The 19,386-nt window shown below is 36.3% G+C and overlaps 1 protein-coding gene across 4 annotated transcripts in view; it reads right to left on the reverse strand.

Moving 5' to 3' along the window:
* The window catches only part of diaph2 (diaphanous-related formin 2), a 460,396-nt gene that overhangs the window by 168,400 nt on the left and 272,610 nt on the right, over window positions 1–19,386 (reverse strand). For all 4 annotated transcript variants that reach the window (XM_028008256.1, XM_028008257.1, XM_028008255.1 and 1 more), the window contains 3 exons: window positions 13,504–13,605; window positions 10,568–10,807; window positions 3,769–3,898 (listed from right to left, as the gene is read on the reverse strand). In XM_028008256.1, coding sequence (XP_027864057.1) covers window positions 3,769–3,898; window positions 10,568–10,807; window positions 13,504–13,605 — 472 coding nt within the window. The remainder of the gene's footprint in view (window positions 1–3,768; window positions 3,899–10,567; window positions 10,808–13,503; window positions 13,606–19,386) is intronic.

Here is a 19,386-nt window from a genome sequence, read left to right on the forward strand (position 1 = left end):
TTTGCCCTTGGCTATGCCTTATACTAAATGGATTTATGAGAACATTCGTGTCATATTTCCTTTTTTTCCCGGATTGTCAAGACAGATCGTCACTGAGCCACTGATTGAGTGGAATCACCACACAGACTTAGTACCATTGTCAGTCCCCACATGCTCATCTCTGGGGGAAATTTAACAAGGCACATTGGCCAAAGACACCTCTCTGAAGGCTTAGGGGGTACTATAGAGATGAGGTCAGGGGTATGAAAAGAGTACAGTAGATCCTGTGTCGGTAAGAAACCCATGTCGCACAGTTACTGTATATGCAAATTGAATGTATCATACACAAAATGAGTAAGAGCTGCACACAGCATTCACAGAACCGCAAAAACAAGAACAGAATGTTCCTCTTTATTTATGAGCCAATCTGAAAAAAAAAAAAAAAAAATCCCAAATAAATGTTGACAACCACAACTTGTACTTTCGTCAATAAAAGCAGCTTTCATACATGGATGGAAGGATATCAAAGAAGCTGCATTTCTGACTGCCAATCTTTAATCAGCACCACTTCGCTGGGCAGTAGGTGGGTGTCCCAAGGTCAGCCTGCTTTCTACCACTGATAAATCAACAAGAAATCTTCAAAATCCAAGAAGAAAAAAAAAGGCAGCTCCCTGTCTCTTTAGTCTGCTGCACTCACTTTTCATGGCTGACTAGCAGTGTTTTTTAGTCTGTTTCTTTATGCCTCTGCTGAGGAGCTTGGACAGCCCATCTGGAAATACTTGTCTGCAGCACGATTTCTGCCAGGGAGAGAGATAGAGAGAAAGCAGAAGAGAGAGAGGAAGAGACCTTGCTAATGCGGGATGACTGCCTTGTGACTTGTTATGCAAAAATCTGGTCACAGTGTTAGGTTTTCAGAGGAAGCCGTCACTTCTTTCAGCAACCTCATTTTCCTAATTCTTTTTTTAACTGCTCTTTTACTTCATTTCACGAGTTCCTGCTGCAGATAAACTGTACATACACTAAAAGTGCGTCTGCCCTTTTAATCACAGGAAGCAACAGCAAAACTAGACTGGAAATTCATCTTCCTATTTACACACAGATGGAGATGGAAAGTAAACATCACAGACATCCAAAGCACCTAAAACCTTTTGCAAAGGGCTCTACAGTATATGTTTAAAACCGGCAAGCGAAGTGGCGTCTGAGAATGAATAGAATACATCATTTTGGGAATGAAAGGGAAGAAAATAAGTGTTTTAAATGTGGGGAATCAAGCCTGTATATGATGTGAAGCCCCTAATTTTGCAGGTGCATCACAGCAATTGAGAATGTCATCAAATGTTAATTTATTTCATTAAATAAAACTAAAAAACTGAAACTCTCAGATTCATTGCACAGAGCTACATATTTCAAGCATTTTATTTCTGTTCAATTTGCTGATTGCAGCTAATGAAACCTCAAAATCTACTTTAAGAGAAAGAAATATTATCCAAGTCCTATAAATAAAGGGTTTTTAATGTAGAAGCATGATGATATACACAGCTAACTCGACAGCTGACCAGCATATAGTGAGATAAACCCTACAAAATTAGGGCAGGCAACAAAATATTATTGCCAAAGAAGCTGGTTGTAGCTAAGCATATTGAGGGAAAGTTCAGTGGAAGGAAATATAGATGGTAAATGAAAATGAAAACCTCCAACCTTGAGAAAATTACAAAGCAAAATCTTGTAATAATGGTTCACAAGGGGTGGATTTTATCAGCTGGAAACCATCAAAGTTAACAAAATGAAACAATTGAAATAAATGTATGTTCTGTTTTTAATTGACTTAGTGAAATTAACTTTTCAATAATATAGTAATTTACTGAGACACACATAAAAATATTTACAAATTAGAAACATATTAGTTCTGTTAACCTTTTTAAAGGAATTTGTCCAACTTAACAAATCACATAATTACTTAAAACAACTAAACTAATTATCCTTGTCTCCGTCAGAACTCCACACACCTTAAATCTCGTTATGACAATGTGATTATTTTATAAAAACTGCCCTTCATACAGGCAGATTTGAGAGGAGCAGAATCCAAAGAGTTGCCAAAGGGATCATCTAGAAATGCAGGACTTGCTTCCTTGTTAGCCTCCAACTTGCAATCGGACAAGTATGTTCCTCAGTGCAGACAACTCTTGGAGAATGCTGATTTTTGATGGAATAACTAAACAAAAAGCTGACATTGAAAACTATTTCTTTAGAAAAACTAAAAAGTGGAGCCGTTTGGAGCAGTCAAGTTGGACAAAGTTCAATTTTCTAAATCACCCTGGGCTGATTGCACATTTAAATCACATGCATTAATTGTTTAATATTTGCAAGAGTAGATGACGTTTTGATTAAATTTGACGCATCCTTCATAGAAATCGTCCTTTAGATGCAGTTCTCCCACACCAGCCTTTCAGAATCAACAATCACAAAAACAATAAGAAAAATAAATCACATGAGTGGGTAACAGGCGCAACAAAGGTTCATTCAAGGTACAACAATTTCCTTTTTATTGTTTAATCATCCTCTGCTTGTCTGCTTGCCCCATGTTAGATGTGCAAAGTGGATGCTTTATTGTTTTATAATATTCATGTTGTTAAATGGCAAAAAGAACAATCTTAATTATAATGCTATTTTACTCTAATCAGACTATTTTATCAGCCACCAATTGTCCAAATAAACAGCAGCTGTGTTTCACATAATAGATGGATATATTAATGAATAAATAGTTGAGTTTTTTTTTTATCAATTGTAAATAAAAATTGTGTGACAAAGTTGGATGGAACTCACCAGAAATAAGTAGTTAAGAAAAGTCTCTTAAAATAATAATTTTACCTGAAATTTATATGTGATCATCGAGACAGAACTTCACATTTTGTCACATTGCAAACACTTACTGAAACTTATTTTACCTGGATTTAGGTGATAGGTCAACACAAAGTAGTACATAATTGTGAAGTGGAAGGAAAATAACTTAAATTCTGGTTCATTCTTTATTGTAAAACAGCTCCAGTTCAGTCAGGTCGTGCAAAAGCTTTGGTTTTAGAATCTAGATTTAAGTTTGGACTTTAACTGGACCAAGTTGACACATGAATAAATTTATCGAAGTAACCTAAACGTGGATGTAGCATGACAAAAAGTACAAAGGTTAAAAGATGTGAATATTTTTGAATGCCACTACATGTGTTGTGTGTGCAAGATACTTCCCTTCTCTTTAAATAGTTGTCAAGTTGAGGTATTTATTTTCTGGGTTCAGTCGATTAACAGGTTTCTTATTGGACGCCTATATGTTTCCAAATGCGATCATACAGGCATCCTTCTACCCAAAATGCTTGAACACTATTTCAGTTGACTAGCACAATGGCTTTCAGCCTCAGTCAAGTGCATAATTAGTTGAATTAGATTAAATGACCAATTAAGAGACTAACAAAGTAAATAAGCCTGAGGGGATTCCTCCGAACGCCGGAGAAAGGAATTAAAGTGGAATTAGATTATTGACGGGGAGAATGACAGCACGGTCCGACTAAACAGCTCTATTTCTGTCACAAACAGAGACGGTTAGCTGTCGTCGAGGGAAATGTGCACGTGGAAGACTCTATTGTGCTAAAAATAAAGTGTAATAAGAAAATAATGGAAAAAGTGAACTCATATTTGTATTTTGTTCAGTTTCTGCACAGTGAAGACGTTTTCCTATCCCAGACAGACATGTAGTACCCTGTGGAACACAACTTAGCTCATATAAACAGAAAAGCCTACCTTTGCTGGCACTCTCCACATGCTCCAGTTCATCTGGAAACTTCAAAATCTCTGGGTGATTCTCTTCGCACTTCTCAGCCAGGAAATGGAGAAGTGTTGTGTTGTGACTGATGGATTTAGTGTCTCGTAGCTGGGAAAAAAAATGAAAAGAACATACATTCAATCACAGGTTTTGCAGGTAAAAAAAACTGATACATTTCACTTCTACTGTACAAATATTGATTCATGTTGAAGTGGGGGACATGTTTTAGGTTCCAAGTGACTTGTGCTTGGAGTCTGCTTTTACAATAAGAAAAAACAAATTATCCAGGCGCAAGACGAGTGGGGTGAAATAGTGGTCAGTGGTAATAATTTTAGGGCTCACTGATGTAATTTAACACAACCAGTAGTTTTATATAACATCTCAAACCTGGGAGAAAGTGAAAAGTACACCACTGTATCAGCAAAGCACCTGTTAGTGCGATTCTTCACATCAGCACGTAGAAAACTTGTTCCATATTCATTCCCCACCGTGGCTGCAATGCAGTTCGAATGGCATGCTGGGAAAGCTAATTAGCACAACACACCTCGGTGTTCTTGCACTGATGATATCTGTGCGGTAAACAAGGTGCAGTTGGAGATGCCCACGCATGTGCACACAATAGATGTGCTAATTAACACACATTTAGGTAATATTGAAACAATTACAGGATACACATACTGTAACAGTGAGAGGATCTGACAATTTGTACTGTCTGATAGCAGTTATTGAGAGAGCTACGAGTTACTTTCATGAAAATGAATTTTGGGTTTGTTCATCTTCCGACAGAAACATTGCTTCTCTCGCACGTCTCATAACGATCAGAAACCATTTGATTTATAAACATTCACAAACAGAACGCTTACTGAAACAGTAGCGAAGGATGGAGAGTATAAACAGATTTTATTGCCCCAAGCTTCACTGACAAAATGTGAATGTGTGAGCTCAGCTGGTGCTCATACATACTGCGGTTTCATTAAGAGCAGTGGGCGTCCTTACCCTGGTGTTTTAGCTAATATGAATTAATTAAAATTAGTCTCTGGGTGATTCTCTTTGCACTTCGCCATATTTTTTAACGTAAAAAGTATGGTTAATGTGAGGTGAGTTGGTTCCTATCCAAAGACTCAAATAATCAAATAAAAAAATTGAAAAAGTATAGTTTTCTTTGTTTTCATGGTATTTAGCAACTTCCCTAAAAGAGAAAAATAAAGGTTGATGTTCTAACATCAATTAAGTTGATCTCATTTCTAAAGAGAAATATTATGATCTGTGCCGATAAATGCTCTACAGTTCACATGATTTGCATGATGACTAAGCCAGCTGGTAGTCAGTGCACTTTAAATTAAAATACATTCAAACTTTTTCTAATATTTATATCAGTTTCACTATACAATTTGCACAGGGCCTCTAAAAAGAGTAGCAAATTAGGATAAAGCCAGAGAGGCTGATGCTAGGGGATGTTCACAGAGCAAGTTGTAGAAGTCCAATGTTTTTTTGTTTTGTTTTTTTGCGTAGACATTCATACTACTAATTAAATGTGACCACAATCAGACTTCTGTGTGAACAGTTTAAGACCCCAAAGCAACTCGTATGCACAGAAGAGGGACGCTGAAGCCACACAGCGGAGCGCTGTTTAGGGAGGTAATGACAGATGCCCCCATCTGTAGCTCAATTTTAAAGTTGTCGAGCAATGGGAGACGACAGTATTGTCAGAAGATCATAACTGTACGAAGAAAGCTAAGAAAAGAAAAGAAAGTTAAATGTCAGCACTGCTTGCTGCAGTCATTGTTTATCTCCAGATTTAGTCCGTCTGGCTTCTTCTTCTGGTGCAGAATTATGACGCATGTCTCACATCAATGTCTAGAAAGTCAGACAAAATACAACATGACAGTTCTGACTGCAGACACTTTGAAAACTCTTGGATATGTATATGATTTAGTTCCACATATGAAAGTGGCATAAATCAAAAAAATTGGATTTGGGTCTTTCAGACTGCCATGAAAAAGTCAGGTATGGGTTGAATATGAGCAAAAAGGAAATTAGATTTGGGTCAATTTCTCCTGCTAAGTTCACATCTAAAAATATTCATACAGGTCTGGTCTTTGAATAGGCCACTCTAACACCTGAATTTGATTTAATATAAATCAATCTAGTGTGGGTCTGGCTTTATGTTTAGGGTTTTTGTCCTACTGTAAGAAGTTTTCTTTTAAACTATTCCCACTGTTAACTCTGCTGATGTTCCCAATAACTCTCACCAGCATGATTCTGCCATTACCATGCTTCATGGCGGATTACATGTGTTGAGGGGTATAGTCAGTGCTCCCACCTCTGTTACACAAAGTGTTAGTTTTGTTGTCATCTGTCCACCTTCTTCCATGTTGTGTTCTCCACATTTGGCAAAGAATCCATGATTTTCCTTCAACTTTATGATTATGTGCTACTTTGTTTTTGTCAATCACTTAACACCTCAATAAAGTACACTGAAGTATGTGACTGTAAATAGGGCTGCACAATGTATTGCAAATAATGTCCCAAGATCACTGCAAGCAATATGCATATCACTGAGAGCTTCCAACAACTCAATTAAAGTTAGATAAAGTTATTTAAGTACCACACCTTCAGGCTCTGCATCTTGGTAATATATTCGGTGACACTTATTGTTTAATGCACCATAAAAAGTTTTAGAAGGTAAAGAGATAATAAAGTGTTGAAGTCATTAAGAAACTACAACTAAGTTGTTTGAATGCCAAAACATCAGACCAGAAGCAACTGTTTCAATAAACCTTTGTTGTCGAGATGGAAATAATGATTTTCTTTTTTCTTTTTCCCCAGAAGCTGGAAAGGCTACTCATTATCTGTGGCTTGTTTTATACGAGCCCAAAGCAGAAACACTTAAAAACTTTTTAACTGTTTATTAATCGGAAATTGTTATCCTGACATTCATCAGCATTATCGCAGGTTTCCTAATATTGTGCAGTCAAATCTTTACAAAGTCAGAGCTGTGTGAATGCTTTGGGAAGGCACCGCAAGAGTACACACAGGCCAGTCTGACGACCATGGCTTCTTCAAAATGGCACACTGGATTTTAATTAGGGGTGTCAGAGTAATGTGGTAGAAATATGAAAGCATACCACACCAGTTTTATTAGTGAACAGTTTTCAAACCTTATAGACACTTCACCATCATTTCAAACATCCACCCATCACCTTTGAATTTCTTTTGATTTCAGGTTAGTGTTAATTGTGTTAGCTATAGCTAATATAGTAAACAGTAGATGACAAGCCAATCACAATTTTTGGTTTCAACAGATACGTCATGTTTAACATCACATGACCTTGACTTCTTGTTTTGTTTATAAACTTGAGTTTACACTTTGAAGCAATTGAATAAACAAAAACAAAAAAATTATTCTGAGATTTATTAAATGTTTTTATATATCATTGATTTTACTACTGTGAGGTCTCTTCCAGCTTCTATATATATATATATATATATATATATATATATATATATATATATATATATATATATATGTTATACAGAAACAATGGATCCTTTTTAATGTTGTGCTTTTGCTTATGGAGGTCATTATTTATATCACATGTTCCGAGCAGCAGTAAGCAGCAACCACTAACTTCATCCCGACTGACTTTCTCTGCACCTTTATTAACTTTTTTCATTTGTATACGACATAACAGAAAACAAAGACTGTAGTCACAATATGTCACATCTCATCTTATTTTAATGGAACAACTAGAAGGGCTGTGTAAAAAAATTTCAATTTCAAATAAAGATTTTCATTGGATGTTGACTGAAAAACAATACCCCATTGTTTTGTTTTTTGGCAAGAAATCACACCAGGGATATGATTCAATTCACAGCATAAACAGCCTTGAGGTAAAATTATTCCAAATCCTTCACTAGTGAGTGCAACACGTTCATTTAGAAGTTCATTTAGAAAGTTAAGCTATATTAGAAGAAAACAGGTCTCCCTATTAGCATATTTATCACTTTAAATAAATAAATAAATAAAGCAGCAATTAATGGCAAAGAAAGATTAGCATCATTGTTGATCTGTCAACTTAATTCCTAATACCAAGACAGCAGCAGAGAACAAATATGTTTTATTGCTGTTTATGAAGCTGTACATTGGAGTGAATAAGTAAATGGAATACAAGTGTTGTATTTGCATAAATGTACAAATATTGCAACATCGGCTCTGTCTATACGAGAGAGACAGATGTAGCATCAGCCAAAGCCCAGTATAGATGGATTTGCTTTCATTAGGAAGTGTATAATGAGACTGGTAATTGTTGCAATTATTTAAACTTAAAAGGCAGATATTCCTTTAAACACGCTGATGCACTAATTCTGGGTATATGACTCCCCGTCACACAGTCAAGAACTAAATTAAAAGACTGACTGTTTTGCTGAACTTAAACTTAACATGAATCATTGCCATTTGGTGTTCAATTATTGAAAGGAGCTGATAAACATTTTAACCCTTCCCAACTAAAGAAGAAGTAAAATGGAAGAACACAATTACTTCTTCATATCTTTGATACCTTTGAAAAATTGCATTGAAATATATTTTTAAACTACTACATTAATGTGAATATCAAAATATAATATTTTTTCCCCTGATCCTCCAACCTCAAGTTGATGTTGCTATTTTTTTTTAAATATACATTTATGGAGATACACCTGTGCATACATGGTCAGTTTTTAATAAATAACAATCCCTACAACCTTTTCCCAGTATAATTTCTTTACAGGTCTTTTTCTTTGCATTAGGCTCTGCTCTCTGTTTCCCCTATCCAAGCACCACTGAGGCATTTTCAACAGTGAGAATGTCTCACATAGAGGATTTTCGGTTTAGTGCAAGTGTTTTTTAGCGACTGGAAGAGCTTCATTCCAGACATGATTCTGTGGGCATTCTTCCGTGGCCATGAGCGGAGAGGGCTTATGAGAACAGGATCGCTTTCAGGAAACTTTCCATTCCTCACAAAATCAGAATTAAAGCAGGGGAGCTAAACATCGAAGGCAAAGGTGGGCCAGAAGGGGCCCTTCTCCCCTGCACATTCCCATCATCAACCTTATCGCTGATGAGCGCATTAGGTACCCTAGACCTGACACCCGGGGGGCCATTTACTTGATTGACTAAAGTGAGAAAGCATACTTTTTCTTTCTTGTCCATCAATAATGGCCCAATCAGCCCCCCGAGGCGTTTACCGGCTCTACACCAACACTCCACGCTGATTCACTCGGCTTGCATGAATACTACACTGCCTTCATCACAGAGCTTTTTCTACATCATCCAAACAGGCTTTAAATCTGCATTGAATTGAGGGAGTCTTCACAATGCATTTATTGCTCTTTTATCAGGGTTTTTCACCCTTAAGTCCAAGCAAAGCCTGCGAAGAGAACTGTTTATTTCTGTTCAATTGTTTGGTTAAAAATTGTGCAGTGCAAAAGACAACCGTGGGTTCTCAAACCTTGAAAACCAAACTTCTATCTGATCTGAGATGCTTGGGGGAAATGGGCCCCCAAGCAGAACTCTGTTTTGGCAAAGAGAACAGAGTTACTTCTGAGAAAACACAAATGCATGCTGCAGACAGAAACTAGTTTAATGTTAAAGTAAAAGCATTTGCAAGATATGCTGAAGTTAATTTATGTTGCGTATTAGATTGGTAGACTTTAAACTTCTCCACAACAGGGTAGTGTAAGCACACATGGGGCTGAATAAATACACATACATGCTTGTTGTTTCATTTTCCCTTCCACCTGACTACATACTCTACCTTTAATCACATAAAATCCAATTTATAGGACTTGTAATGACTTTCTGCATGCCAGCATAGTATGCTCAAATTGGCTTTATGTCACAAAGTGCAACTCTCCTACTTCTGCAACTACTAATTAGATGCTGTACAAATAAGTGTACATTTTTGCAGATTCTGGTATATATTAGGAATGCATTTAGAGTAAAACAGTAATGCCACTTGTCTTAGATGAATATCTTGATGATGGAGTTAAATAAATGTTTAAATGTTTTTCTTTTTGTAGAAGAATGTTATCAATAAAAGTCAAAAAATCTTCAGCACATAAATGTTTAGCGATTTAACTCTTACTCCACAAGTCAGCTCAAAATTCACTGGTTTTGTCTGATGACTTGAAAAGTATTATTTAACAAGTTTATGTTTTGAAGACGAGAGAACAGAGAGAACAACACTTTCTTCCTCAACACAATATTAAAACTGTGTTGTGAGTTGTAAAAAATGAGACGTCAGAAACTATATGCCTACCTGCAAGCTAACTCATTTGATGAACTTAGTTTGAAAGGTATTAGAAATCCTGTCAAGTCTCTGGGTATTGAAGGTAATGACTTTTACAACAAGTGCAAGTGGAGAGTATGTTTTTGTTTATTTCAATCGTTTCTTCTATGCATTTGGATTTGCACACTCACTGAGAGACTGAGTGTGTCTACCAAATTTAGGACAACTACAATTTTTCCCATTAGGTAAATGGAGATTATTTCTACTGATCTATACATTGAAAACTTAAAACATTGCTGTGTAACACAAATTTTTGTCTGATGTACAGTAGTTGTACATTGTGTCAAAGTGTGTTTGTACATACAGAAACTGTTTGCTCTTTTTCACCATAATAACTTTGTATATTAATTAGCTGTGTCACAGATGCAACATTTGAAACAATCCAAACTCAATTTTCAAATGACTTTTCTACAACGTACTTTCTTCTGTTTTGTCAGAGCCTTACCTTGCACAGGAAGCTGACGTTGAAACCAAACGTCTGTGCGTTCCTTGAGCCAGCATTCATGTAATTGCCAACCAGCAACACAAACTCCAGGAGTTTGCGGAAGCCTTCGCTCTTCTTCACCTCCTCGCAGGCGAACGTCACATTCATGATGTCTGGTCGGATGTTGTTCACCTGCTCCTCGAAAGTCAGCTTGAACAAAATGCCATTGAGACGTGGTCGCAGCAGCTTTACTGAGCTCATCTGCGAAGTTAGAGGAAAATAGGTAGTGAGTAATTTCCAGTGGCGGGTTTACTGCCACTAATTCCCCAATTGCAACGTTTTTGTTTTGCACTTTAGTATTTTTGCTAACTTTGAAGCAAAAAGTTAGCAAAACAACTTTCCAGATAATCTCCAAAGTGCTAATTTACTTGTTTGGTAAAGGTTCAGTTAAATAAAGTTTGTCATTTGTGTGGGTGTTTAAGGACAAATTAGATCCTGTTGAGGGCCATATTCTACAGTGTACCACATCTGTCATTGGTACATTGTGGGTCTCAACATGGCTGAAATTAAAACTCTAGCATTAAAAATTTGTTGACTCCAGAGAAAATATGATATGAACGCATACTGTTTGTAACTATCAAGCTATACCTGTCTACTTTATTTGACAGACCAAAAAAAGAGCATTAAAAACTTTTGCCATGCACTATATACTTCGACACATGACTCAAAGCCTCACATTTTGTTTTGAACTGTTATCCATTTCTATTCATTTTATTTTAATTCAAATAATTCAATTTATTTAATTAACTTAGTTTGTCAAACATATAGATTGGCACTGAAATACCCGTAAATATTATTGGAGTTTTGTTTTTAAATAGTTTCTCTGTCTTAAATCTCCCCTTGAAAATAGCAAATTGATGTTCACTTTTTTTTATTAATGTCGATATTGATTAATTTATGCCATTCACAATGTCAAGAATATGAATGAATAGCTACAGCTGAACTACAAGGTATATGCCATTTATAGAAATCTTTCTATAAATATTTAACTAATATTTAACTAATGTTTTGCTGATAATTAGAGAATTTAAGTGCATTAATACAAATACTTATGATCTTCCTGCATAAATGTTAGGAGTGCACACTCAAACAGATCAGCACTCAGAGTCCGACCTCACAAGAACTGATTTATATACAATGAGCAGGAATTGTGTTGAAAGCCAGCGTGTTGGTGACAGCTGAGGTAGGGGAAAGCTGGAGCATCTCTTATTTCCCAGGGGAACTAAAAATCTCTGTAGTGAGGAGTGACTTGATCAGTAGGGAGGGTTTGTGATCACAACATAGGTGAGATCAAGAGGTAAAGTGCAACCTCTTGCTTCGTTCCATCTTCTAAAAACACGAGAAGAAAGCTTTTGATGAGTGAAAAGAAGTACTATATCTGGATGAAACGCATCTGCACTCTTCAGGTCTGGCTGAACATATGTTTTGTTAAAGTATACAGTGTACTTCTATGATCTTATTGAGAAGAGTACTGTAAAGGTAATGTCTCTGCTTTTCACTGCAGGGCAGTCATTCAGTAAATGGATGACAAGAGCTGTTAATTAAAAAGTAATTAGAGCTGTAGCTAAATGGAAAGGTCAGATAAGCTTGAAGATTCACTTCCCTTCACAGATTTCAGTCAATCACATGAGTGTGATAACCCCAGTAAAACCAGTAGAAAAATATAGCACTTACCTGGGTATGAATGCTGCTCATTTGAGGCTTTTAATTTTTTTTTAACTGTTTTATTTGTGGCATTGAAAATTTGTACAACAAGCAACTTTTATGAAATAAATACAAAAGTGGTGCACAATTTTAAAACCAATGTGGATTTCTTTCTGAATCAAACAGGTTCAAACTACATGCAACCACACTATGGCAAAACGTCCTTTAGAGCAAATTGCAACTTTACAACACACTTTGGTAGTTTGAAGAATACTACCTTCAAACTACCAAGGAAGAGCAATATGAAATTTTTATATTATTTACTTAAATTAAATGTAAAATGTGCATCTAAATTCTAGCTAATAAAAATGGTTAAAGATATTTGTTGTATAGATGTCTTTATTTGTTGCATGTTGAACCCCAGAACCATTCATTAAGGTATGCAAATATCTGACCAGCCACATACACCACTTCATTCACCTCACAAGAATATGATTAATTGATAAATACAAATTACTTTTTAAAAATTCCTTCTTTCTTTTACCATTACTATGGGAAAATTATGAAAAATGTCAATTAACATGAGATATAAAGTACAGACTGTATCCCAACACATAAATCATTCTTTGTTTAAAAACTACTTTGAGTTAAAAAAAAGAAACAGATTACTTTCTGGAGACCATGTGTCAAGAAGAGAATATAACAGGAGCAGCATTATTTATTATGCGAGTGGAGAAGATCGAACTTTTGGATGTTCATTGTAAATTGATAAGAGTATTGGGATACATCACCAGGCTGGTTGCCTACAGCTGTGTGCTTTTCAAAGACCTTTAAACAGGCAGGATTCATACACAGCCTGAGGGGGTGATTTTATCACGAGATAACATTGACAGCTGATGTCAAAGACCCGCATCCACAAAGTTCTTAATGCTGAACGCTCATCAAAACTGATTGAACTGTTCTTTGCTCGAGTCCAAAAGACTTTTAACAAAAGCCGCTGTCATTTAGAGACGGAACTATCAGTTTTGACACCATTTGAGAGCTGTTGAAGGTTTTTTGTTTGATTAAAAATTACTGCTCTGCAAAAAAATTAAATAAAATATCCTGATTCTGGCTTACTGACCAAACAGAACTTTGGAAAAAATAATAATACAATGTTTAACTGTGCATGTCGAAAATGTTTGAGGATAAAGAACAAGTATGACTGGATACACTGTGCAAAAATCCACTCGGCAAGAGCTAATTATACTTACCACAATGCCGAACTGCTCTGACTCCACAAGCTCCTCGTATTCACCTTTTAGTTCCGCTAGAGCACTCAGTTCTTTCTGCTCTGGCAAGTTCTTTATTAGGTTCTAAAAATGAAAGGGCACATACACAAAAACACACAAAAAAAAAAGTGTTAATGCAGTTCTCATTTTCTGCTTTCGTCAGGATAGGAACAAAATGCCTGACAGCTTAGCTGAAAACAAAGAAGAAACAAATCCAAAGAGCGAGTGTGCTTTTCGTGTGTTACCTAATTAAACAGCATTTCAATTGAACCTTTTGTGGAATGTTTATATTCTTTTCAGACAGTATGTGTTGTAGGAATATGTTTTGTTGTTCTGCTTGTCATATGTTGGGGGAAAAAATAACAAAGATGCAGAGCCCAAAAACTTCAGAGAAAAACTTTCTCAAACAAAATCTGCTTTTTTGTGTTTCCAAATGTCCCTGTTGTACCTCTTATCTCACACAAATGTACTGAGTCCTGAAAAGAGTAGCCAGTATTTTTCCTGATAATCCTTAAAGAAAGTAAGATAACTCTTTGTTTGCTGCTAAATAAATTCATAGAATCTCCTTGCTACATTGAATGTGACATGAAATGGGAAAGTAAATAATTTTTTCAGATAGATATTTAATGGATGATTAATTCAATTGATTGATACATGAGGTGTTGCCCCATGTGGAGGAGGTTTTGTCTCTTGGACTGTTTGCGTTGTATCTTAAATACATCTATCGGGCTTTGTATTAAATTAAGTGCTGTTAATTTACTAATATTAGGCTGACAACCTCTGATACAACAAGATCTGTAATTTTATTGTATGCAAACTTCTGAATTTGAAGTAATCCAAAATTCTGTGCAAATATTTTCACATGTTGCTCAGTTAACTTTTCACCTCATCTACCAGTCTAGTTTATCCAGTAATGTCAAATGATTAATTAGTACAAAAGTTTTGTTTTTTTTCAGCTCAGAAATAACCAACGGCATATTTTATTTATATGAATCATCATATATATTTATTTCTGTTGGAGCAGTGGTCAAAGAGAATATTTTGAAGTTGTCTGGTTATCTGAAAAGTCAGATTAGGTCACAAAATCACTGCTGGTAATTGTTGCTTTTTGACTCCGAGTTGTGGCCTAGAGCCAATTACCAAACATGTCAGCGACCTTCAGAGAGCCGACCTTCTGCTGCATAATGCACATCATCTTGCGATTGTCTATGAAAAGCAAGCAAAGGTTTTGCCATTAATTTGCCGCCGTCTGATAAATTTCTTTTGTACAAGCAGAATAAAAACAACATGCAGTTGGTGGTGGTGAGGTTGAAGATTAAGATGGAGATGAGGAAGATAATGGGAGGGGATGCGTTTTCAGTAAATGTTAATTGTTTGTGTGAAGGTCAGCCAAGTTAATAAAATTGACCACAGCGACTTTTCCCTCCCTTTTCCTCGGAGGTGGAGAAGAGAAAGAGCTGCCCTTTTCTAGGTCTTTGCAGAGCTTCCTTGCTCATTAGCTCCTCAAATTTATTCAGCGGGAGCAGACTGGCACTGGATCACGTGTCCAGATGGGAACCCAGACAGTCAGGCAGGGAAAATGGACAGTAAAAGCTGTTGCTGGGCCTCAGACTTGGCTGACCAAGTTATAGACCTCTGCAGCCATCACAGTCAACACAACCATAGTCTACTGCCCACTAATGATGACATCTCTGTCTTTCCGTCGGGGGATTCAGTGACATAAAAAGTGAGCCATACTGCAAGCCATGAAACCTTGTTTGGGATGCAGCCATTAAATCAAATGTTGCTTGCTTTTTATCCAAAGCCCCAATTAGAGTCTGTAGTGCCTAGTGCTGCCTTAATAATAAATATTGTTGATTGTATCAGGAGATGCAGAAATCATTGCTGCTGATAAAACAAATTTAAATTAAAAAAGGCTGGAAACCTAAAGAAATTAACAAGCGATAATCCATTTCAAGTTTTATGTATTTGCTTGGTTTAGTCAAAATTGATCTGATGCTATGCAAAAGTATTCATATCTTGTGAGCTTTTTCTATATTTACCACATAATCACAAGCTTCAACATATTTTATTGGGATTTTACTTGATACACAAACACCAAGTAGTTCAAGATTCCAAAGCGGAAAGAAATCATACATGATTTCCATTTGTCTTTTTTACCTACAGTATAAAAATTTAAAAAGTGTATATTCAGGCAGTCTGTATCAGGACTCTTTGGAAACCCTTCCACTGTGAGTAAAACCACAAATATTTGGAGGTTTGTGTCTACAAGCTTTGTAGACAGAAACTGAAGTTTTTTCCTTTCCTTTTTTGCAAGACATCGCAAGCGCAGTGAGATTGAATGGAGAGTGTCTGTACATCAATTTTCAGGTACTCCCACTTCTGCTCAACTGAACTTAGGTCTGGGTCATTCTGAAAGATGAATTTGCTTTGATAGAAATCATTTCACTGTAGCTCTGCAGTCCTGCATATAAAACCTACCAGGACAGAAAAAATATATTGTTTTAGACAAGCTGGGAAGAACAAAGAAACAACGGTATTTCTGTCCATGATATTTTATACTACAAAAGAAACTCAACTTCAGAACTCAAGAGAAGTCCCACTTTTTACTTCTGAAAAATTAAGCAATAGCAATCGGACATAACACAAGAAAGAAGTTCTGCCCTGATGATGGAAATTTACCCTGGAAGACAGAACTACTTACAAAGTATCTACAGTCATCAGCTTCCGTGTTGCAGCTAGAGAACAGGAAAGTTGCCATCATCAATATTTCACCAAAGGGACAAAATGTTCAAGGTGTAAGTTCACTGATACGTAAGCCAAAAAGTTTCATTTTTCTCCACTGGACCTTACAGATGGTTGTATTGTGTTCTAAATGGGCAGATTTGCAGAGTCCACAAATAATACTAAGTTGTACTTTTCACAGATTCTCCCACCTGAGCTGTGGAACTTTATTGAACGGTTCTCTGTGAGATGTCCAAAGTTTAGGATACAATCCAAAACTTGATGTTTGTGATTTTAAAGTAACAAAACACAAAGAAAACATAAAGTTTGATAGTTTTGTAATAATGCTTCAGACCTGACAGTAAATCATCAAATCAGAGGGGGGAAAAAAAAAATCTTTTATCGTCAATAAATGCAGGAATAATGTGCAGTTAGGAACTAAATGAGCTAGAATGCATTTATAACAGGCTTTAGGAATTAGATTTCACTCTACACAGTCTGATCCGTTTAAGATGTAAATGAACGTGTAAAAAGTAAAATCCCAAGGGTAAAACAATCTACTGGAAGAGAAAGGGAGGAAAATTAACATCTGGATTAGTAACAAAGTTCCCAGACAATATATCAATGGCTTTGAATAAAACGGCATCAACTGAGAGGCAAATCGTTCATCCGTTTGGAATACTTGCTAATACTAAGGCAAATCCGATTACTCCGACTGTTCGTCTTTGGCAAACAACAAGGGATACGTCTTCAGTCTAAGTCTTTTCCAATCACTTAAGCATGATTTGTCACATTAAAAAGAGAATGAAAGCCTTGCCATTTATTTTGACTAGAAAAAAAATGCATAGAAAAAGAAGGAGAAATATGATATGATATTCAGTCATATTTTCTACATTTTTATTGCACCTCACTAAATAAATGCTGCAGCTTACTGCAGCTGAGAGACACAGTAGTGGAAAATCAAATCTACCTTGTGTTCATCAAAACCCCACAGAGTGCAATTGACACAAAGGCTGTGCCATATGTCTAGCGATTTAGAAGACTGGGTGATGATTCTGGTCCAGACTCCTCCCGACAGGATACCAGACACATACAGACGTTTAACAAAGAGCACTGAAGGTATGATAACAACAACAACACATGTTTAATTACCATCTCAAATGAATACAAGCTAAGTGGCAGCAAAGACAACCCAAATTCAACCACTTCCTTTTGTAAACAGAAAATGGGCCTGCATGATGACGCAGATGGTAGCTTGGCTGCCTGGAGGCAATAAGGTTCTGGGTTCAAATCCCACCCAGTGCTTTCTTGTTCAGGGTTTGGATGTTATTCCTCTTTGTGCGCAGGATTCCCCTGGGTATTCCGGTGTGCCCACACAGCACAAAGTAAGGCATGTTAGGTTAATTGGTGACTCTAAATTACCCTTAGGTGTGAGGGTGTGGGTGAGTGATCATGTTTTCTTTGTGTGGGCTCCATGATAAACTGACAACTCAGGTTTTAACACACTGATTGTTGGAAAGAGGCAGCTGCCCCATTCAACAAGCCTGAAGAGGAACAAGCAGAGATAAACAAAAGAGTATGTGAGACTAACATAAAGTGAGTATTAAAATATTGTTGATACAAGTAAAAGATGTCCTAGATACAATATAAACATTCATACTACTTCACTAAAGTAATGATTACAAAACCTAAGCACTTTTCCTTTAAACCTTTATTTTATCTTGGCTATAAACACTGCCCAGGCAGAGCAGCCAACTTCTCCAGATAAAAATCCATGATTTTCAGCATTAAACATATAACAATATCTATAACTGGCTTCTGTCACAGCGATTATACTTTATAACCTCTATAAATTCACTAAAAAATTCCACAGAGCAGTGAAACTAAAACTTTTACGAGATTTCAATGATGAACATGTTAATTTTTTCTGGCTTTTAAAACAAGAATGAAGGACAGGAGACAGAGAAACCTGGTGTTCTTCAGCCATTACTTCTAGTTATATAGCAGGTTCTATAGTCTGAAGCTGAACTAAAATTACTTTCAGGTTAGGGAACACTGACAAATATTACAAATATATACAAGCAGGAGCTGCCTCGTTTAACTTAAAATGTCTCAAAAATTCAAGAGTGTGTGGTTGGTTATATCACTCAAAATATAGTTTCAAACCCTAAAATACAATTTTAACTGAAAAAGTTGCTCCTTTTTGTTAAAGCAGAAAGCTATGATGAAAGAAATAAGTAGAACGCCATTCTTCAGTGGAAATCCATCTTAAAACCTCCCTCTACCCACATTGAGACTCAAAAGATTTTTACATCAACCTTTTCACCTACAAAACTCCTGTTTAAATCCTTTTCATACATTAAAAAATATATAAAACATCTAAAATATGAATTTCTGTGAGCCCCAGAATCAGTTCATCTCTACCTTAGAAAATAGCAATCCTATAGTATATGTAAGACTCCTTTGCATTGATGTCAGAGAACGTGCAATACTTGCCTATCTGTCAAATTTTTAATTTGCAGAATAACCCCATCACAAACAAAAGTCAGATTGTTTGTGATCGTTATTCCAATTCCGAAAAAGATTTAAATATCATTTTGCAAAAATGATCAGTCAATTCCTATTAATTTAATTACAACGGGTCATTTCAAGGACTCAGACTGTGCTTAACATCGATGGTTCCCCCCCCCACAGTCAGCTGCAGCTACGAGTCCGTATTTAAAATGTGGTGAATGTTAGCTTTGGCACTATTGAAGCCAAAACTGTGAAAGTCCTTTACTTGTGGAAGGGATGTAGCTGAGAGGGAAAAAGAGTATAAAAGTAATGAGAAACAGGATATGGTTGAGTAAACATTTGTCGAGGATGACAGTATCTGTAGGGCTTTTACTTTCATACTTTGATCTCTGCTGCTGTCAACCAGCTTCCTGTGATTCGAGTTCAGTTTCAAAGCATCTGCAGAGCCATGCCAAGTTAATGCAGGATGGAGCTGGGCACGCATAAGCCGAACACTTTAGAAAACTGTTTACAGGACTGAGTAATGTGAAAATAGCAAACACGTATTACTACTGAGCTGCAACACAGACTGAAATTCCGTGCTGCATTTTCAATATCAACATAAAAAATTTGAAAGAAACTTTAAAC

This window comes from Xiphophorus couchianus, chromosome 23, assembly GCF_001444195.1.
Source record: "Xiphophorus couchianus chromosome 23, X_couchianus-1.0, whole genome shotgun sequence".
NCBI classification, from domain to species: Eukaryota; Metazoa; Chordata; class Actinopteri; order Cyprinodontiformes; family Poeciliidae; genus Xiphophorus; species Xiphophorus couchianus.